The 21815-nt window shown below is 60.4% G+C and overlaps 1 protein-coding gene across 1 annotated transcript in view; it reads left to right on the top strand.

The window, feature by feature from the left end:
* The window catches only part of RXRG (retinoid X receptor gamma), a 32838-nt gene extending 11672 nt beyond the window's left edge, over positions 1-21166 (top strand). The window contains exons 2-10 of the mRNA XM_036443010.2: positions 3179-3426; positions 9947-10091; positions 10834-11013; positions 12997-13157; positions 13265-13394; positions 14162-14294; positions 15213-15304; positions 16186-16291; positions 20906-21166. Of these exons, the coding sequence (XP_036298903.1) occupies positions 3179-3426; positions 9947-10091; positions 10834-11013; positions 12997-13157; positions 13265-13394; positions 14162-14294; positions 15213-15304; positions 16186-16291; positions 20906-21053 (1343 nt within the window). The 3' untranslated portion in view covers positions 21054-21166. The remainder of the gene's footprint in view (positions 1-3178; positions 3427-9946; positions 10092-10833; positions 11014-12996; positions 13158-13264; positions 13395-14161; positions 14295-15212; positions 15305-16185; positions 16292-20905) is intronic.
* The last annotated feature ends 649 nt before the right edge of the window (positions 21167-21815 follow it).

Genomic DNA, 21815 nt, shown 5'->3' with positions numbered 1-21815 from the left:
GCTTTGAGGGAGTCTAAAGTGGTTCTTCCAGTCATTGCCATGTGGAAGGATGTTACGCTGCTGGGCTGGGTTCCTGCATGCTGCCCTCCGCCTGTCCATATGGACTTTCAGCTCAAGATCATTTCTGATTGGTCAGTTTGTGCTGAGTGCTGTAAGGGCGCTTTATACTTCCTCTGAGTCCTTGGCAGCCGAGGCAGGAGAGCTGGGCTTCAGGCTGGCAGTTTGAATCTGGGCTCTGCCACTTGCCTCCCGGGCAGTGCCTGGCACTGTGCTGGAGGTGGGCAAGCAGAAATGGACACTCTGTCCTCCTCAATTTAATGGAAGAGGCAGAAATAGACTGTTCCTTAGACAACAGAGAAAAAGCATCAAACCAGACCAGTCACAGCAGGGGGGCTCCGTGGGGGAGGTGACTGGAGGGCACCCTGGAACTGGGAGTGGCATGCGCGTGAGACAGGCCTGTTTTCTCGTCCAGGGAAGGCTGAAATGACCCTCACAGGATAAGTGGGTCACGTGTGGAGACTGCCAGATGCTGTTCAGGCCACACAGTGTGTGTCTGACCTGTTTGAAGCCCCGTGGCCCTCTGAGCACCCACAACCTGGGGGCCCTCCCCAGAGGTGGGACATGGAACACAGTGATTGGGATTCACCTGCTTATGAGACAATTGTCCCTAACAGACTGGAACTTTCCAGATAGAAAAACTACAGCAAGCATGTCAGACTCGTGGCTTCGGGCCGCATGCGGCTCACAACAAATATTTCTGTGGCCCAGCCAATATAACGGTATGTAAGAAACATTTTAATAAAAATTTTGTAACTTGCTGAAGCCGGTTTGGCTCAGTGGTAGAGCGTCGGTCTGCGGACTGAAAGGTCCCGAGTTCGATTCCGGTCAGGGGCATGTACATCGGTTGCAGGCACATCCCCGGTAGATGGTGTGCAAGAGGCAGCTGGTCGATGTTTCTCTCTCATCGACGTTTCTAGCTCTCTATCTCTCTCCTTTCCTCTCTGTAAAAAATCAATAAAATATATTTAAAAAAATTTTTTGTAACTTAATTTTTACAATATCCTGTTATACATAACTAGAGGCCCAGTGCACGAATTCATGCATGGTGGGGTCCAGCCAGCCCGCCAGAGGAAGGGGCCATTGGAAGGCTTGTATCATTCAGTCCCGATAGGTGGGACCCCAGCAGCAGGCTAACCTACCTGTCAGAGCATATGCCCCCTGGTGGTCAGTGCACATCATGGCAGTTGAACAGCCTTAGCATATCATTAGCATATTACACTTTGATTTGTTGAACGGATGACCAGGTACTTAGCATATTGGGCTTTTATTATATAAGATTAATAACAAACTACAACATTTGCTAATGTGCTGTGCTCAGCAGGGCTGTGGGTGAACCTGAGGGGAGGGGGGCGATGAAGAATTAGAAAAGACAGATAAGAGAATAAGATTGGGGCTAGGTGGGACACTGCTTCTCTGATGGAGAGACAGCTCCATAGCTTGCAAGCCGTCTTTATTTTATAGCCAGATTCCATGAGGCAAAGGAAGGGCATGATCAAGATGTTTACAATGTTCCCACAGGTTTGGAATCTACTCAATTACATGCACCTGATCAAGCTTTGGTTCCTTGCTGAACCTCCTGCAGCCTACATCACTCAGCCACCTGGGGCCACACGTTCGGACCATATAGCCTTTGGCTGTAATTGTGCTGGGCGGGCTTTGCCCTCCACGTTGGGACCTGCATGAGGCTTTGCCATGAGAGACTGTGCCCTCTCATTAGTCCGAGGCTCGAACCTGTCCAAACGCTGGAGGTGCTCTCCACAGCTAATGACTGATTACTATAATGGTGTTGCATTCACTTCCCTTATCTGCCTTACATTCAGGTGCATCATTTCTCCCCACTAATACTAGCAGCGAATGTTTTAGCCGATGGTCATGTCATTCGTCTTGAACTGACTTGTTTGGTGTGCGAAACAGGAAATATTTCGCATTCAGAGAACAAGAAAAGTAGGTTCACTTGCCTTACACTTATTTATTTGTGCAGTTATTCAGTGTCTGGTAAGTTAATGTTCAAGAAAATTTTAATTTTTATTAAAATGCTCTATTATTTTGTTCATGATGATGCATTTATTTCAGCCCTTTGTATTCAGCATGTCTCTATTGAAATAGACCTGCATTTCTATGAAATTGAAGTTTTAAAAAAAATTTTCTTTTGCAGTCCACATACACTTACATCTTGTTTATTTGGTCCGTGCTAGCCTTTGAGTCTGACTTGCTTGGACTAGGGGGTCAGAACTTGCTCAGGCGTGGGAGGCAGCATGCTCTCCACGCCAGGCCTTAGCTGAGCGAGCTGAGTGTACAGAGTTCTGCAGTGAGAAGGCGCGGCCCTGTGCTCACTGCGGTGTTCCTCCCAGCAGCCTGCGTGTCCGTGGGTGGGTGGATAAAGACGTGGTGCAGACACACAGTGAAATATTACTCGGCCACACAAGGTGGGGGGGGGGAGCCTGCCATTTGTGACAACATGGATGGACCTTGAGGGTATTGTACTCAGAGAAAGACAAATGCCACATGACCTCACTTACCTGTGGAGTCTGACACAAAACAAAACAAAATGAAAACTGACTCAGAGACAGAGAACAGGTGTGGTTGCCAGAGGCGGGGTGGGGAGGATTATGTTCTTTTGGGCTCTGCATCCCCAGTACCCAGCACCTTTCAGTCTGCAGGCCGACACTCTAACCACTGAGCCAAACTGGTCCCGGCATGCACCCGGCACCATTAGGAAAATCCATTAGGGCCAGGGCGAGGGCATGCAGGTCTCCCGACTCCTGTTCTCATGCGATGTGGCTGTGAGGCAGGGAGTCCAGAGCCCCCGGCACCTGCTCTCCACCCTCTGGGGTGGGATGGACTCATTTTCCCCGGCTGGCCGGCCCGGCCACAGCTGCCCAGACCTGGGACCTGCGGACGGCCCGTGGCCCTGGGTGGTCGGATGCAGTTGAAGGTGGAATGCAGGTGGGGACAGAGAAACATCAGGACAACGTCTCTCCCTCTGCTCTTCGCTTCCTGTATTCTACCAGCCTGTGTCAGGTGTGGTGGGAGGGAGGGGAGGCAGGAAATAAACCTGGGGCTGCTCCCCAGCACTGTGCTCCCCAGCCCCTCCCTCACCTGTGCTCTCCTCCCACAGGCTCCCCCGGCCACTCTGGCTCCACGTCCATGAGCCCGTCGGCAGCCTTGTCCACAGGGAAGCCCATGGACAGCCACCCCAGCTACACGGACACCCCTGTGAGTGCTCCGCGGACTCTGAGTGCAGTGGGGACCCCTCTCAATGCCCTGGGCTCTCCGTATCGCGTCATCACGTCTGCCATGGGGCCGCCCTCGGGAGCGCTGGCAGCCCCTCCAGGAATCAACCTGGTCGCCCCGCCCAGCTCCCAGGTAAGTGAGCTCCCAGCCACTCCCACAGGTGCTCCTGGAGCAGAGCAGCACCGAGCAGGTGCCTGCTGTGTGCGGGCGGAAGGCCTGGGTTGTCTGTGGACTTCCCTCCTGCAGGCCCTCCGCGAAGTGTGTCCTCCGTCAGGGCAATCCCAGGGGACGGAGGCCACCGTGTGGCTAGGAGTCTTGTTCGTGCTTCTCAGGAAAGGGGCTGTGTGTGTGTGTGTGTGTGTGTGTGTGTGGTGGACCCCGCCTTGCTGTTCTGAGGCCCCAAAGGGTGGCCCGAAGCCTTTCCCTTCCTCCTAGCAATGTCACACTGAAGGCAGCTTGTAGTGGTCGGCTCTTGTGTGATGATGTGGCATAACAACCAGTCCCCAATGTGTCATGTGTTGAAAATCACACACATTTTCCCCCTCAACCTCATTTCTGTGTCAGTTAGGATGGCTCTGCTCAGGTGGTGGGTGAGCCAGGCTAGGCTGAGGCTGGGTCCATGTCTGCTCCTCGGGTCCCAGACTCAGGGCACAGCAGCTCCCTGGGGCACCTCTCCTGGGGGCACTTCACAGGAGGGGCCACGTCCAGACAGAGTCAGGAGAGCGCAGGGCAGGGCGGTCTCTGCTCACGCCAGCTTCACGAAGACCCACCGCCTCCGAAGAGCCTGTGGCCGCCTCAGGTGGGCTGTGCTGTCAGGGGGAGATTCTACAAGGAAGCATGTGAAGCAGGTGAAGACTTAGGAGCCATCAGTGCCCCTGAGGGTCTCGGGGGCCGTGCTGCACTTCCTGTTCGTGGTGTGGCGTGGAGTCGGGGGGACGATGGAAAAGGCCCCGTGGCTTCCCAGTCGTGGGGTCCAGGAGGGTGTGGGAGGCTCAGAGGAGCGTGGACCAGACGGCGGTGGGATGGACTGTATCGATGCCATGCTCGCCCTGTAACCACAGAGCTGGTGACACCCCTTCAGAATGGGAGACCTTTATGTTCTTTCATGTCAATGGATTCCAGAGAAATAGGCAAAGCCAGTAGGACAGAGACAGGGAAGTATGTGGAGGCTCTGGGACAAAGGAAACTCTGCAAATGGAGCTCATTCCTCCCGATGCCTGCTGACGAGGTCCTCCGGGGGGGACGCTCTGACCTGTGCAGCCAAGGTCTTCCCCGCATGGCAGCTGCAGCGAGTGCAGGACCGAGCCTCAGCCAGCAGCGCGATCGCCATGAAGACATGGACAGGCGAGGGGGTGGACGGAGACGGCGGTGGTGGGGAGGGGCCGGCACCGTCCCCGACGCTGCCGTAGTGGCCACACTCCGGGCCACAGGCCTGCGTCACGGCCCGGTGTGCGGGCGCTGCTGCTGCTGGCCCGAATGTCTGTACAGAGGGATCGGGGTTGAAAGGTCAGCGGAAGGCGTGCTCCTGGCCAACTGGGCTGCGTGCAGAAGCCAAGGCCGAACTTGGCTCTGGGAGCGCCGTGCAGCTTGCCAGGCGCTGGGAGCCTGCGGCCCGGGCACCGGCGTGTGGGCTGGGGCTCCGGATGCACGGCGGGACACTTGGCCCAGTTAGTTAGAGGACACAGGACCGAAGTGCCCTCTGCGCCGGCGACTCTGAGCCGTCGGCAGCCGACCCCGAGCATCCCGGGCCGAGGGGCTGAGTGGGCCTTGCCGGGAACATGCTCCTTCCGTGACGGGCCAGGTAAGTGCGAGGGGCCCAGGGGGCGGCCCTGAGGGGCAGCGGGCAGACCCTGCCCGAGCTCTGCTCCTCGGGGTTTGAGCTTCTCCTGCTGCTTGCTGGGTCTTCAGTCTTGAGCGGTGAAGGGACCTGGACTGGCTGATGGGGCAGGGGCTGAGCCTCCTGGGCAAACCATGATCCCACCACTTGACCTGGCGGGTAACGTGTCCTGACCGACTGACAGCGATTTTTATGGAAATCAGAGATGTGGATTTGAAAAAACACTTCTTAGGTGCTTACAGTGCTCACGGCAACCAGAGTTATCACTATTATTCCTAAGCCCTGCACTCCGGTGACCCCTGGCTCAGGTGTCCTCTGCAGCTGGAAGGTTCTAGAGGAGTTCATTTCAGCAAGTGCTCGCTGAGCTTGGCTCTGAGACTTGGAAATGTCTGAAACCGTGCCCTGCCTGGTGAGAATGGCTGAGGGAACGAGCGATTCCTAAGAGCACCAAATGGGAATCCGGAGGTGTGTATGCAGCTCCCGGACAAAATGGCCCAGGCCACCTTCTCCTGGACGTGCGTGTGCGTGTGTGTGAGTGTAAGTGTGCATGTGTGTGTGTATCAGTGTGTGTGTGTGTTTGTGTGAGTGTGAATCTGTGTGAGTGTGAGTGTGGGTATACGTGTGTGTGTGTGAATGTGTACGTCAGTGTGTGCGAGATTGTGTGTTTATGTGTGAGAGTAGCGTGAGTGTGAGTGTATGTGTGAATGTGTGTGTGAATGTGAGTGTGTCACACTGTGAGTGTGTGTGTTTATCTGTGAGAGAGTAGTGTGAGTTTGTGTGTGTGTGAATGTGTGTGTCATTGTGTGAGTGTGTGTGTTTATGTGTGAGTGTGTGTGTGTGAATGTGTGGGTCACTGTGTGAGAGAGTAGTGTGAGTGTGTATGTGAGTTTGTGTGTGTGTGTGAATGTGTGTGTCACTGTGTGTGTGTGTTTATGTGTGAGTGTGTGTGAATGTGTGTCACTGTGTGAGTGTGTGCGTCACTGTGTGAGAGAGTAGTGTGAGTGTGTGTATGTGAGTTTGTGTGTGTGAATGTGTGTCACTGTGTGTGTTTATGTTTGAGAGTAGTGTGAGTGTGTGTGTCAGTTTGTGTGTATGAATGTGTGTGTCACTGTGTTAGTGAGTGTATGTGTGAGTTTGTGTGTGTGTGTCACTGTGTGTGTTTATGTGTGAGAAAGTAGTGTGAATGTGAGTGTGCATGCTGCGCATTGTACGTGATGTGTGCTGGGGGCCTGGGCACAGGCCTGCGTGTCCTTGGCGCGCTCCCTCTGACCCCCCTCCCCTGCCCCTAATGGCCCCCTCGCACCTGTTCCTGCTCAGGGGGCACTGGTAGCTGCCGCTCCAGCAGATGTCTGCATCGTTAGAGCAAGCGCAGGCTGAGAGCTACAGCAGATCTTACAGGTCCCCTTGCCCGGTGACTGAAGGAAAGTGAGGCCACCACATCTTTTCTAGTGAAATCCTGGTTAAAAGCCTGATATTCATTCAAATAAAAGCAGGTCTGGCTGAACCCCGGCCAGGATGTGACCCCTTCTCAGTCTACCTCCCTCCTGCTCACCTGCCCCCACACCCGCCGTGTCTGAGCCCCTCTGGCCTGCGCGTAGACGGGAGCCGGAGTCTCTGAGACGTGCCCTGGCTCCATCGTGCAGCCCGGTCCGGTGAGGGAGGGGTGGGTCTGGCCACAGGGCTCCTCTCTCCCCGGGAGGGCTCGGTCCTCATGGCCTGGACCCTCACCAGGTTAACTGGGCGCCACTCGAAAGGGAGAGCCTTCCTGCAGCCGCCGGCCACACCCTGCCTTCCATGGGGTCATTGGGGCCAAAAGCAGCTCAGCTGCCCCAGCCACCCCCTCCCACCACCAGACTCAGGAGGGTAGGAGAGGGCTCCTGCCAGGGAGGTGGGCAGGGCCTGCCAGGCCAGGGGCCCCAGGGTCCGAGAGCCATTCCTCCCGCCTGCTGGGCCTGGAAGGCACGTGGGCCGGTGCGACAGACGGTGTGTCTCCTCAGGCTTTTCCCGTGCTGCTGCCCGAGGCGGAGGTAGGGGACATTGCTCCTCTGCTCAGAACCTCCAACGGCTCCTCTTGGCCTCCCAACCTCAATCCTCCCCCTTAGCCAGGCAGTCAAGCCCGGGCTCTGTCCCAGCCGCCTCCCCTGAGACCCCATCCGTCCACTGGACACACTTTCTTACAGGCCTGGGCGCTCACAGCCTTCTGCTCATCACTGGCTCATCCTAATCCTGCCCATTGGTGAAGGCTGTCCAGTCCCAGCTCAGATGCCACCTCCTTCAGAAAGTCCTCCCTGATCTCCATTGCTCATGGTCTTTCTTCTTAAACTACCCTGACTTTTAATCTCATTAATGGCTAGGTCCTGGAGGCAGTACCTGTGTGTCTTTCTTCTTGTGCCCCACAGGATTTCTGAAAGAATCCTACCTAATAATAGAGCAATATGCAAATTAACCACCACTCTGCTACACCTGCAAGCCACGCCCACCAGCCAATCAGAACGAATATGCAAATTAACCTTACAAAGATGGTGGCTAATTTGCATACATGGAGGGAGGAATGAAGACTGAAGACAGCATAGAAGGGAGAGGGAGGGGAAGTGGAAAGCAAGGCAGCTGCTGCTGCTGGAGGGAAAGCCCTGGCAGCATGTACGGGGTGGGGTAGGATGAGGTGGGCGGGTGGGAGAGATGGCCTTGGCGGGAGAGATGGCGGTGGCGGGAGGGAAGCCGGCTGGAAGTCTTGCAGGAATATTCCTGCAGCAGATCACTAGTAAATGAATAAGACACGTTAGGGCTCAATTTCCTCGTCTGAAAGTAGGAAGGCCCACAGGGTTGTGAAGATTAAATATTTGATTAGCATTGAGCAGGCTTCCCAGAGCCGGTGGCACCGATGGCAGCCGCCCCAGTGAGTGCTGCTTCGGGGTCACTGCAGCCACTGCAGGGGCACACCGGCGGGTGGCGACGGGCAGGAGGGGAGGCAGGCAAGGCCTCCTGAGCCCAGGAGGCGGGGCCTCCTCGTTCTGTGACCTTTCCGAGCATCTGAGGGTTAGGGGTCAGGGCCCTGGTCGGCTAGAGGCTCTTTGTGGGGGTCATCTGACTTAAACGCTCTCATTTCATGGGGTGGACCTGCTTCTTGAGGCACAAAATGTCGCCCAGAATTCACACTGATAGGAAGCTGCCTGTTTCTTAAAAATCAGTGTGCGCTGCAGTGGGTCATGTGTGCAAAAATAAGACCCACCCAGGGTTATGACAACATCCATAGTTTTCTGACGCCCCCCAGCTGAGAAATGGGACCCTCTGCCCCTGGGCAGCGTGGCTCGTGTCACTGCCTGGTTCCAGGCACGCTGTGGGATGGTCTGAACTGACCAGATTCACTGGAATGATGGTGTATGCCGGGCATCAGGGTCGGCACTTTGCATCATTATCTCTTCTGGCCTGCCCGCAGCTTGAGCAGGTGTTCCCGTGCTCAGTTTACAGACGGAGAAACTGAGTCAAAGAGCATTGGGGCCGTCTGTGCATCCCGCAGGCCACACGGGCAGCGTGCAGGCATCGGGGCCGGAGGCTCCACAGGGATGCCATCCGCATTGCACGGCGATGCTCAGTCTGGCGGCACACCGTTACCCGGTAACTTAGCACAAGGCCAGGCCGAGGGCTGGGCCCGCTGGCACCCAGCTCTGGGGGGCGGGGTGTGTGTCCAGGCGACTGATTATTTCCGTGCTCCCAGTGTGTGAGCAGGGCTTACTATGTTCCAGCAAACCAAACTGGGCGTGAGGTTGAGATGCCCGTATGAAAAGAGGAGGGGGAAGGAGTGGTGGTGGTGGGGGGGAGAGAGACAGAGAGAGGGAAGAGGGGAGAGAGAGAGAAACACGTCTGTTGTTGCACTGTAGCTGCGTTCGTTGGTTGACTTGCATGTGTGCTGATCGGAGATCCGACCTGTGCCCTGTGGATCCGGATGCTCAAACCCGCTGAGCACCAGCCGGGGCTCCTGGGTGTTAATTAAACGCTTCCCGGCAGCTCTGGTGCCGAGCGGGGGCTGAGGCTGTCCATCCCCGCTTCTCGCTGCGCCCAGGCCGCCACCTCCTGGCCTCCTGCGCCCAGGCCACCCCCTGCGCCCATGGCTGAGTGCCCGCTGAGCTGGTGCAGGGGGAAGGTGCCTCTCTGGGCTCCGAGTTCTGTCCACCCGCCCTTCCCTCTGCCCATGCCGGACTCGGGAAGAACTTGGCCATTGGTCCGTATGAGATTCCCAGTCACCGGGCTAGGCGTGTGCCCCACAGCTCACAAGGAACACACGGAGGTCAGGGCCCCTCCACCCCAAGCTGCCTCCACGGTCACTCCAACACCCCCTCCCCTGCGGGTGCTGCCTCAGGCGGCCTGTCCTGCCCCGCCAGCCTGCCCCCGCCAGGGACAGAGACGGGTCTGTAGGCTCTGCCTCTCCCTGCGCTGCCCGAGGTGAGCTGTGCCCATGGCACCGGGCGGGCTGAGGCTCTGCTGACCTGTCCTCTGGGAAGCACAGAGCCCTCAGCAATGGCCCGGGGCCACGAGGAGCTGATGCCCTAGGGAGGGGGAGGGGTGCGAGCTGGGCGTGTTCAGATCTCACCTGGGCAGCTCCCCGCACTGCCAGCAGGGCGGCACCAGGAGGAGGAAGCCCAGGGCGCTGGCCCCATGGAGCCTGTGCTCTGGGAAGAGAGAGAACTGACGCGCTTCTGCCCAGGCTTCTCCCAGGTCCACAGGGCACCTGTCCGCTGTCCTAGGCAGACCCGCGCTCCCCGGGCCTCAGCCCGGCTGGCGGCTGGCTCCGTCCTCACCGCCCTGCTCTCTCCGCAGCTCAATGTGGTCAGCGGGGTCAGCCTTTCCGAGGACGTGAAGCCGCTGGCCGGGCTCCCCGGGCTTGGGACCATGAACTACCCGTCCGCCAGCCCCGGGCCGCTGGTCAAGCACATCTGCGCCATCTGCGGGGACCGGTCCTCAGGTACGGGCCGGTGGTGGACGCCTGGGGGTGGGGGTGGGGAGGGGTGCTGGCTCTCCCGCACGCACTGGCCTGGCGGCCGGGCCGCGGACCTGGATGGCGGAGCAGGTGGTGAGGGAGGCTGTTCCAGGTCCAGCAAAGCCACCGCCCAGGGACCCCGGCCCAGCTCCGGCTGCAGCCCGTTGTGCTGGGAAGACCAGGCCCATTTATTCCTCCCGCTGGCGTGAGCGGGAGCACTCAGGGCAGAGCCACTTGGTGCAGAGAGGAGGTAATGCTTTGAGGGGGTCCCGGCGTCTTTGGGGCTCCCTCTGGGGAACTGTCTGAGAAGCTGGGGGCCTCCGGCCAGGAGAATAAATCCTCTTACTGAGAACCTGAGGTCCAGTGAAGGCAGAGCGCGTTAACTAAAGGCCGAGTTACTGATACATAAGTGCCAACTAACCTGAGCTCAGACCTTTCCAATAGGCCCCTGGGATCCGGGGCCCCAGGGACCGCCTGGAGGGGCTCAGTGTGGGGGACAGGCCTCAGGCTCAGTGTGGGGGACAGGCCTCAGGCTCAGTGTGGGGGACAGGCCTCAGGCTCAGTGTGGGGGACAGGCCTCGGGCTCAGTGTGGGGGGACAGGCCTCGGGCTTCTCAGAGGGCCATCTTTGCTCCTTGCCCATGGCGCACGCCAGTTTCTGGGGATGGGGTGTGGGGGGCACAGAAGGGGGCACAGGAGCAGGGGCACATGTGGCCGTTCTCCCACAGGCAAGCACTACGGCGTGTACAGCTGTGAGGGCTGCAAAGGCTTCTTCAAGCGCACGATCCGCAAGGACCTGCTGTACACGTGCCGGGACAACAAGGACTGCCTCATCGACAAGCGCCAGCGCAACCGCTGCCAGTACTGCCGCTACCAGAAGTGCCTGGTCATGGGCATGAAGCGGGAAGGTGGGCGCCGCGCAGCCCGGGGCCCGTGGGCACGTGGCAGAGCAGGCCCGGGAGAGGGTGGGGGGGCAGGGCCCGGGAGAGGGGGGGGGGCAGGGCCCGGGAGAGGGTGGGGGGCAGGGCCCAGGAGAGGGTGGGGGGCAGGGCCCGGGAGAGGGTGGGGGGCAGGGCCCAGGAGAGGGTGGGGGGCAGGGCCCGGGAGAGGGTGGGGGGCAGGGCCCAGGAGAGGGTGGGGGGCAGGGCCCGGGAGAGGGTGGGGGGCAGGGCCCGGGAGAGGGTGGGGGGCAGGGCCCGGGAGAGGGTGGGGGGCAGGGCCCGGGGAGAGAGGGGGGCAGGGCCCGGGAGAGGGTGGGGGGCAGGGCCCGGGAGAGGGTGGAATGGCTGCAGTCAGATGGGCGTCCCTGCCCGAGGGAACCTGTTCCCACAGGAGCGGCCGGGCAGCTTCCTGCTCCCACCCCCTGTCCCTTGGTGCTCAGACGATGCTCACTCCGGACCCTCCAGGGGCAGAGAGCAATCTGAGGCTGGGTGAGAGGGACGGGGACAGCCTGGGTGGAGCCCCATCTCCCCCCCATCCTGCGCCTCCCTCTGGGGAAACCGGTGGGTCCACGCGCTGCTGACAGGCTGGCCGCTGCAGGGCCCTGCGGTGGGCGCATCGTCTTTGGGGTCATGGCATCAGCAGCCAGCAGGCCGAGCGCCTCCGTCAGGAAGGCTGCGGGCAGCGCTTTTGAGCCGGGACGCCTTCCAGGGCAGGCGGCCGGCCGCATCGAGCGCTTTCTGTTCACGTGAGGGTCACTGAGCAGCACGGACGCACGGAACAGCCTCTGGTTACCCAGCAGGCCCTGTGCGTGGTGTCCGTGTGCGAGGCTGCGGTCAGTCCGGTGCCTCAGCCGGGGATCTGCCTGAGGGGAGGGTGCCCTGACCCCCACGGCCGAGGAAGGGAGAGGGCCTGAGCCCCTGCCGAGAGGCCGCCGGAGGACCGAGCTCGGAGCCTCGGCGTGTCCGCCGGGGAGTCTGAGACGGGCCAGTGGGAGCCGGGCGAGGGGAGCGTGTCCCAGGCCACGCGGTACCCAGCGGAGGGCAGGGTGAGGCCCCCTCCCCTCCAGGCCCCCCCCCCAGTGGCCGCAGGCTGGGAGGGAGGAGGAGCAGGGGCCCTCTGACCCCGCTCTCTGTCGCTGCCCCTGCCCTGCGGCCGGCACTGGAGACAATGACCCCACACCCCACCGGCCAGGGGGCGGTGTCTGCGGCCGTTCACCCCCAGGGCGGGGAGACCAGTTTCAGGCTGACGTGCTGAACTAAAGCGGCCATTACAACTTTTTCCACCTCCCAGCGCACGTTAACCAATTACTCAGATTCTGTTGGACACCAAAAATCGAATCATTTCCTTGGCTAACCAGACCGAAAAAAGGTGTAATTTGATTCATTCACATTGGATAGCTACTTCCGTTTGATGGTGGGCAGTCTGTGGTAAGGCCCGACATGGGTCTAGTTAAGGTCGCCCAGCACCCCTGGCTGTGCCCTGAGGTGGGCGGCAGCTCAGAATGTCTGCCCAGCAGCAGGCCGGCTCCTCGCTCAGGACAGCGTGCTCTGTGGCCCCGGTCACGCCATCCATGGAGAATGGGGGGCAGAGCGCCCCAAGGCCCAGGCCCCTTCCTGTGAGGCCTGCGGGGGATTTTCCTTGAGAGCCTATCGAGGCCCCTCCACCTGCTTTCCCAGACTTAACCTTGAAAAATTAACACAAGACACGATCACCTGTAGCCAGCAGATGCAGCTGATCCGAGTGCGTGTGCCAGCTGTGGGTGTGGCAGGCAGGGCAGGAAGGAGGGGAGGAGGCAGAGCCGCACCGGGGTGAGCAGGTAGCCCCTGTCTGCACCAAGGCACCCCATTTCAGCACCGAGGTGGCGCCCACCTACACAGGAGACGTAGGCAGGCCGCCCCCTCCCACTGCTCTCCTGGCACGGGTGCCATCCACGTGTCCCCGTGTGCCAGCCGTGCAGGAGGAGAGGCAGAGAAGCCGGGAGCGGGCGGAGAGCGAGGCGGAGTGCGTGGGCGGCGCCCAGGAAGGCATGCCGGTGGAGCGGATCCTGGAGGCGGAGCTGGCCGTGGAGCCGAAGACGGAGGCCTACGGGGACCTGAGCATGGAGAGCTCGGTAGGTGCCGGGGCGCCGGCCATGCCTGGCCTGGGGCGGAGGGGTGGTGAAGCGGAGGGAGGGCGCATGGGGCCCCGACTCCAGCCCCAGAGCCTGTCCCGTTTCAGACCAACGACCCGGTCACCAACATCTGCCACGCGGCCGACAAGCAGCTGTTCACCCTGGTGGAGTGGGCCAAGCGCATCCCCCACTTCTCGGGCCTCACGCTGGAGGACCAGGTCATCCTGCTCCGCGCAGGTAGGGCAGGGCCTGCTGCGGGGCGGGGGCGGGGCACCCACCGAGGGCGGATAGCAGGGGTGGCTCCTTCTCCGGGAGATCCACAGGCTCTCAACGTGGGGGGACCTCCCAGACACTCCCACCCCCGGGGACAGTCCCTGCGGGTGGAGAAGTGACTGGCTTCCCAGCTGGCGGCTCACTTCTGAAGACAGGTCAGCCTCTGGGTGGAGGCCGCCTGAGCCACACTGTGAACTGGGGGGTGCAGACATTCCCACCCTCAGGCGGCGGGGTGCCACCAGCTAAGGCGCAGGCGTGGCCCAGGCGCCCGGCCCTTCCTATTTTGAGGTTCTTGGTGCCGCGCCCTCGGCGGCTTCCATTTCTGGGGCACGGACAGCTGCCACCTGCCAGGCCTCCTCGCCGAGCCGCAGGCGGGCGCCGTGAAGGCTGGCGGAGGCCGGGAGCCACGTCCTCGGGAGACACGGAGCCCCAGCTGACCTGAGCTCCGAGCCGGCCGGCGCCCCCGTCTCCCCACAGACACCAGCCGCTCTGAGCCCTCAGTGACAGCGGACACAGTGCCATTCCTGTCCCACGCTCAGTCTGTATTTGCTGATGGACAGGGGGAAGCAGAGCCCTGACCTCAAGCTGGCCTTCCGGGCTGCACTGGGGAGGCTGTGGGGGAGCCATGAGCCAGGGAACCCCAGCATTTCACCTCGCGGACTGCCGTCCGGCTTTGTCTCCGGGGGTTTCCATGAGTCAGACCGGCCCTCACGGCCTCCTCTGGTCCGCAGGGTGGAACGAGCTTCTGATCGCCTCCTTCTCGCACCGCTCGGTCTCGGTGCAGGACGGCATCCTCCTGGCCACCGGGCTGCACGTGCACCGGAGCAGCGCCCACAGCGCCGGCGTGGGCTCCATCTTCGACAGGTGTGTCTTCTGCGCCATTGTGTGTGTGTGCACGCGTGTGCCTTCATCTGTGCACATGTGTGTGCATGCGTGCATGTGTGCACATGTGCTGTGGGCAGAGCCCAGAGCCGCCCATGGCTAGAAGCAGAGCCCAGGACCAGTGAGAATGTGGGCTGGAGGCTGAGGGAGGAGGAAGAGAAAGGCTGAGACCAGGAGGCGGAGCGGTCTCGAGCAAAAGGGGGACCCGTGACCCCTGTGGGGTGAGAGAGGCTGGTGTTGTGGGGGTGGGGGTGTTGACCTGCTTCTCCTCGGGGCAGGATGGGCAGGGCGCCAGGACCGGGCCCGAGGGGACAGGCCAGGATCGCAGGTCCGGTGGTGACGGCCTCCGTCTGGGGTTCCGCACCCCACGTGCTGCTGGGGGAGTCAGCGTGTGCTCAGGGGCGAGGGGAATGAGAGGTGAACGGCTCCGGTGAGAGGACGGAGGACAGGAGAGAGGAGGTCTCTGTCTGAGTGCAAGGCCCCCCTCCGCCCCCGGCTCCTTCACAGTCGGTCCGTGGCCACGTGAGGTCCACCTCTCCTGTGTCACCCCCACCACGTGTCCACGCAGACTGGCCTGGTCTTCTGTGGGCCCGGCCCGCCCTGCCTGCAGGCTTCTCCGGTCATTGCGTGCTGTCCCCCTCTGCTCGGCCTGTGGCGTTTCCACTGATTCCAGTCCCAGGTGCCTCTCCAGCTGAGTCACCGCCCCTGTGTGCCCTGGACGTGGCTCTCGGCCGCCCTGGCTCTGCACCGCTGCGTGTTTCCGTGTCTGAGATCAGGCCGCACCGTACCTCCCGGCTAACCACACTCCCGGGCATCGTCCGCCCCCGGGGCGGTGCAGGGGAGATGTCGCTGGTGCTCGCTGTCCTGACCTCATGTCGCCTGTCGTGTTTCCTGGGACAGAGTCCTGACCGAGCTGGTCTCCAAAATGAAAGACATGCAGATGGACAAGTCGGAGCTGGGCTGCCTGCGCGCCATCGTGCTGTTCAACCCAGGTGAGGTGTGTGCAGCTCCGCCAGCACCGCATGCTGGGCCGGAGACTGTCCGGGGGCCCGGGGCCGGCTCCTCACGGCCTCCGCTCCAGCGCTCCTTGGAAAGCCTGAGTGGGTGTGGGTGTTCGGTGGGGGAGAGGAGATGGCAGTGGCCTTGGGTGGCAGCGGGGGAGGTGGGCAGAGTGGGCGGAGTCAGCACGGAATTTCAGGCAAAGCCCCAGGATCTGCCGATGGATTAGATGTGGATGTGCAGATGGGAGGAAGAGAGGGGTTAGATATGGTTCTCAGAGCTGTTGGCTTCGTTTCCCTGAGCAGGTGGGAAAGGGGAGTTCTCACTGGTGGAAGAGGGGCTGTGGGGCGGGGGGTGAGAACCTGGGGGAGAGGAAGGTTCAGAAAGCACCTGAGAAGGGACACCAGGGAGACGGGGGGTAGGGGTGGAGTGGGGGATGGGATGGGGGGGGGCAGTGCGAGAGAGCAGAGATGGTGTCCTTGTGACCTGCAGGCAGGAAGAGGGGGTGTCAGGGGGAGAGGTGCGGCTTCCCAGCTGCCTGTGGTGGTGGGGAGGGGGGAATGGGCTCTGGGAACTGTAGTCAGAGCCCATTTCATTGGTGTGGGCCCCGGTCTCTGGCTTTGTACCATCTCATCATTGAGTCCATGCTTAGCACACAGTAGGCCCACACATGAAGGGACTGTTTCTGGAATGGCCCAGATGAGGGAATACTCCTCCTGGGAGCCGGCTGTGGGCACCTGGGCCCTGCTGTCTGGGGTCAATGTTTCCCAGTTGCTCCCTCCCGTGGGCGGCTGGTGACTGCGGGTGGGGGTGTGGGGGTGGGGCCGCCTCTGCGGAGGGCGTCACCGGAGCTTAAATCAGTCGTCTGTTCCAGATGCCAAGGGTCTGTCCAACCCCTCTGAGGTGGAGACCCTCCGGGAGAAGGTCTACGCCACCCTCGAGGCCTACACCAAGCAGAAGTACCCGGACCAGCCAGGCAGGTGAGGCGCGGGAGGCTGGCCGTACAGACAGGCAGTGGCCGCAGGCACGGTGGAGTGTCCCAAATAGGACTTAACCCCCCGGCCAGCTCTGGGACGCAGAGCCCAGGCCGTGCCCAGAGGTCCGTCTTTAAGCGCCGGATGCACTAGCAGGTGCTCGGATGTGTGGGTCTCATTGTCTCTGATTTCTAACCGGGCATGGAGCTCAGGAAGGCAGGAGCTGCCCAAGGTCACAGAGTGAGGTGCATGGAGGGTGTGTGTTAGTGTGGGGGAGGGGATGTGGCTGGACAGGAGCCCAGGCCTCCCTGGTGCCAAAGGGCTGGCATTGCCAGGGACCGCATTGCTCCGCCTGCCCGCAGTCCCTGCCGGAGACGGCTCTGTGGCCAGCAGAGGTGACCTTGGTCGCGGGCTGCCCTGTGGCCTCCAGCGCGCTGGCCTGGGCCTGGGCTCCGCGATTGAGAAGGACGCTGGCCAGGAGCGCTCAGACCGCTGGCCGTCGCCCACAGAGCTCTTCTCTCAGACCTTCCCCCGAAGCACAGCTGAGTGAGAGCTCCCCTCCTCAGCTGCTCCCGTCTCAAATCTCACAGGAAACTGAAGGCCAAGCTTGAAAAACTGCCCTGAAGGCATCCGTGTTGGTGTTAGCGCTACTGTTCTAGGCACTAGGCTCCCCGTTCTCCCCGGTGACTGGGTGAGGGCGGATTTCCGTGAAGCCCTTTCCTGCTCACACACCAGCTCCTGTCCACTGCCGGAGCGGTGGCCCCAGCCAGGGGGTACGGAAACGGGTACGAGGGGGTGCCCAGGGCCGCAGACCTCCCAAATGCCACCAGAGAGCAAACCCAGGCTCCACGCTGACACGCGAATCAGTCCGCTGCTGTGAGAGGACTGTGCACACCCCACCGGGCCCTGCTGCTAGCTTCCTGCTCCGTGCACCAGGAGCTGTTAGGTCAAGGAGTGCACGGCGAGTGGCGAGGGATCATGAATTTACAGATCGTCCGCACACCAGGTGGCTGAGCCGGGATGGCTCCGGCCCCCGTGAGGGGAGTCAGCAGCTCTTAAAGGACTCGGTGGGATTCTTCTGGGCGGAGACTTCTTTGTGCCTGTCCGGAGGGGGGATAACGGTGTGGTGGCAGCAAAGGCAATGTCCACAGTGAAATGGCCTGAAAAGCCAGCTCCCGGGAGGGTATCAACTCAAGTCTCCATCAAACCCAACAGAACCGGAGGTGGGCGCCTGTGGGCAGCCCCTCCCTCTGGAAAGACCCTCCCTGTGCTCACTTCCGTGGGTGAGAACTTGGTCACATGGCCACCCAGTGCCATAGCCACGGAGGGATGACAGAGGGGTAGGAGGGTAGAGGGAGGGAGGGCAGGGGGGAGGGAGGGCAGGGGGTTGGCGGACAGACAGGAGCGTCTCCTGCTGCAGGTGAGACTGAAGGGCCCAAAACCAGGCTTGATGCCTCTGCCCTCAGCGTGTGGGGGATTCTGCTGAATGCAGCCCTGAGGCAACCTTCCCGTGTGAGCACACACTGGTGTTTGTGAGCACACACTGGAGTTTGTGAGCACACACTGTGGTGTTTGTGGGCACACACTGGTGTTTGTGAGCACACACTGTGGAGTTTGTGAGCACACACTGGAGTTTGTGAGCACACACTGTGGTGTTTGTGAGCACACACTGGCATTTGTGAGCACACACTAGAGTTTGTGAGCACACACTGGCGTTTGTGAGCACACACTGGCATTTGTGAGCACACACTGGCGTTTGTGAGCACACACTGGTGTTTGTGAGCACACACTGTGGTGTTTGTGAGCACACACTGTGCTGTTTGTGAGCACACACTGTGGTGTTTGTGAGCACACACTGTGGCGTTTGTGAGCACACACTGTGGTGTTTGTGAGCACACATTGTGGTGTTTGTGAGCACACACTGGCGTTTGTGAGCACACACTGGCGTTTGTGAGCACACACTGTGGTGTTTGTGAGCACACACTGGCGTTTGAGAGCACACACTGGAGTTTGTGAGCACACACTGGAGCTTGTGAGCACACAGTGGTGTTTGTGAGCACACACTGGTGTTTGTGAGCACACAGTGGAGTTTGTGAGCACACACTGGTGTTTGTGAGCACACACTGTGGCGTTTGTGAGCACACACTGGTGTTTGTGAGCACACACTGGCGTTTGAGAGCACACACTGGAGTTTGTGAGCACACACTGGTGTTTGTGAGCACACACTGTGGCGTTTGTGAGCACACACTGGTGTTTGTGAGCACACACTGGCATTTGTGAGCACACACTGGCGTTTGTGAGCTCACACTGTGGCGTTTGTGAGCACACACTGGCGTTTGTGAGCACACACTGTGGTGTTTGTGAGCACACGCTGGTGTTTGTGAGCACACACTGGTGTTTGTGAGCACACACTGTGGCATTTGTGAGCACACACTGTGGCGTTTGTGAGCACACACTGTGGTGTTTGTGAGCACACACTGGCGTTTGAGAGCACACACTGGTGTTTGTGAGCACACACTGTGGCGTTTGTGAGCACACACTGGCATTTGTGAGCACACACTGTGGTGTTTGTGAGCACACACTGGAGTTTGTGAGCTCACACTGGTGTTTGTGAGCACACACTGTGGCGTTTGTGAGCACACACTGGCATTTGTGAGCACACACTGTGGTGTTTGTGAGCACACACTGGTGTTTGTGAGCACACAGTGGTGTTTGTGAGCACACAGTGGAGTTTGTGAGCACACACTGTGCTGTTTGTGAGCACACACTGGTGTTTGTGAGCACACACTGGCGTTTGTGAGCTCACACTGTGGCGTTTGTGAGCACATACTGGTGTTTGTGAGCACACACTGGTGTTTGTGAGCACACACTGTGGCGTTTGTGAGCACACACTGGAGTTTGTGAGCTCACACTGGTGTTTGTGAGCACACACTGGCGTTTGTGAGCACACATGAGTTTGTGAGCACACACTGGCATTTGTGAGCACACACTGGAGTTTGTGAGCACACACTGTGGCATTTGTGAGCACACTGTGTGCAGGCATTGGGAGAAGCGCACCTGCAGCCCGTTCTCAGAATGGCTCTAGTCGTGTTCTTTATCTTAAACCAACCCACAACTACCCCAAACCCCAGGAAACCAAACCTTGCTTTTTCCTAATTACAAGAGCAGAGCAAGCTTTGGTAGGAAACAAGGAAAATATGTCAGCACATGAAACAGGGAGTAACGTGGATGTGTGTTTGGGGTGTATTTCCTCCCAGTCTCCTGTGTAGACAAGGAGCGCTTACAGCCCGAAGCTACACAGCCTGGCGGGCTCTCCCTCCCACAGCCATTCCAGGTGTGTCATCAGGTGTCCAAACCGCATCACTGCTTCCCACGGCTCCATCGGACTTCAGGGTGTGTGTCCTGTTGTATTAGTCACTGCCCTGGCTTGGCATTCCGGCTGTTTCTATGACTGTCCCTTAAATGCTGCAACCTGCCCGTTTTTCCCAGAGCGGCTGCCAGGGGCCTGCGCTTGGGCAGAGCTTGGGAGTTCAGGGAGAAGTTCAAGGGTGACCACCCTGAGGCTGAGCAGCTCCTTCAGGGCTGGCCCTGGGCTCAGCCTGGTGGGGAAATGCAGAAAAGGGTGGAGGGCATCCAGGGGTGGGGAGGCCCGGCTCTCAGTGGTGCAGTGCTGCCACCCTGTGGACACTTCAGAATACTGCCGCCGGCAGGGGCAGACTCTGGAGGAGGGACAGCAGGCAGACCCCAGGCTGTGACTTTGAGCTTTTGAGTTCCTGGTCCCCATCTCAGCTCGGACATCCAGGACACACAGCAGAGAGCCACAGTACAGCACACTCAGCAGGTTCCAACTGTAGAGCTGGAATTTCCAGCCTAAAACAGCATTTCCAGAGTCAGTCTGGCTGTGCACTTTACAGAGAAGCCGTGTCCTTTGCCAAATTCTGTAAAAGCCTCTGGCTCAGCCACCCCTTCCCCCAGCTGCCCTTCGCCGCCCGCACGCGGCACCTTCCACATGCCCCCAGCTGTGTGACCACACGCTGGAAGGTTCGTGTCGGCCTGGGCACAGACTGAAGTTTTTCGATGCGAGAAGCACCCGGCGTTGGTCTATTTTCCTTATGTTGACACATTTCCTTGTGGCATGAACACAGAAGCACATGTTTTCAGGGTGCCGAGATTCCCGTTGGGACTCTTCCCATCGGAAGTGTCCCCTTTAAGAAGATACCTCCCTTCCAGCCCTCTAGGCTGCACCCCCCTCCCGCCCCCGGGGTTAGGTTCTCTGCTGCCTTATCCCTGAGGGAGCAAGGGTCCAGTGGCCTGCCCCTGGCCCCGCCCCCTGACCCCGCCCCCTGTCCCCGCCCCCTGGCCCCGCCCCCTGGCCCTGCCCCCGGCCCTGCCCCCTGTCCCTGCCCCCTGTCCCTGCCCCCTGGCCCTGCCCCCTGTCCCTGCCCCCTGTCCCTGCCCCTGGCCCTGCCCCCTGGCCCTGCCCCCTGGCCCTGCCTCCTGGCCCTGCCCCTGGCCCTGCCCCTGGCCCTGCCCCCTGGCCCTGCCCCTGGCCCTGCCCCCTAGCCCTGCCCCCTGGCCCTGCCCTGTAGCTGCTCAGGGTCTGACCCTCCATCCCCGCAGGTTCGCCAAGCTGCTGCTGCGCCTGCCCGCCCTGCGCTCCATCGGCCTCAAGTGCCTGGAGCACCTCTTCTTCTTCAAGCTCATCGGGGACACGCCCATCGACACCTTCCTCATGGAGATGCTGGAGACCCCGCTGCAGGTCACCTGACCCCCGGCCGCTGCAGCCGGGCAGGCGTGTGGGGCCCGGTCCCGCCCTCATGCCTGCACTTCCCACTGCCCCTTCCCGCTCCTGGAACGTGATGTTTATAATAAAGAACCTTTCTACACACGGCCTTCGAGCTGGGGTTTGCGTGCTGGAGCGCCGGAAACCAATCATTGTGTCACTAATAGAAAGAGGCTGGTCAACCTGGAGCCACACTCCCCATCTAATTGAGACAATGGTAACAGGCAGCGTCCCCATCTCGTGATCGTGTAAATCCTTACTGATATGATACTCCGCTTATTACCTGCCTGAGGGCTGTGGGTGTCTCCCAAAGCTGCTGAAGGGTACTGGGTGTATCCCACAGCCTCAATAAAAGGGAGAGCAAGGCCAGAGCCTGGAGGTAGTCTTCCCACAAAGGAGGACTCCCGCCTGGTCCCCCATTTTCCCAAATTAACTCTTTTCCAGTCTCTCTCTTCATTTCAGTGTGCGGCCTCCTCCAGAAGCCGGACCCTCAGTGGGCCCTACTCATGTTCAGTTCCCACACCTGAGGACAGCCTCTCTCTCTGAGGGCCGGGACCTTCCCAGATGTTCTTGGAAAGCTAACATGGCCTCTGTGCACAGGAGCGGTTCCGTTACTTTTCACTTCCCACGGAAAGCGGAGGGCTGAGCAGTCACGTCGCACAGCTGACCTCCGTGCCGGAGCCAGCCTCCCAAAGGGGGAGCAATGCCCGGGTCCGCGTGGAGGGGCTGCCCCCAGCCCCTGCAGAG

Source organism: Pipistrellus kuhlii, unplaced genomic scaffold, assembly GCF_014108245.1.
Source record: "Pipistrellus kuhlii isolate mPipKuh1 unplaced genomic scaffold, mPipKuh1.p scaffold_m20_p_18, whole genome shotgun sequence".
NCBI classification, from domain to species: Eukaryota; Metazoa; Chordata; class Mammalia; order Chiroptera; family Vespertilionidae; genus Pipistrellus; species Pipistrellus kuhlii.
Note: the sequence above shows the minus strand (reverse complement) of the source record. Positions and strands in the feature narration are given on the sequence as shown.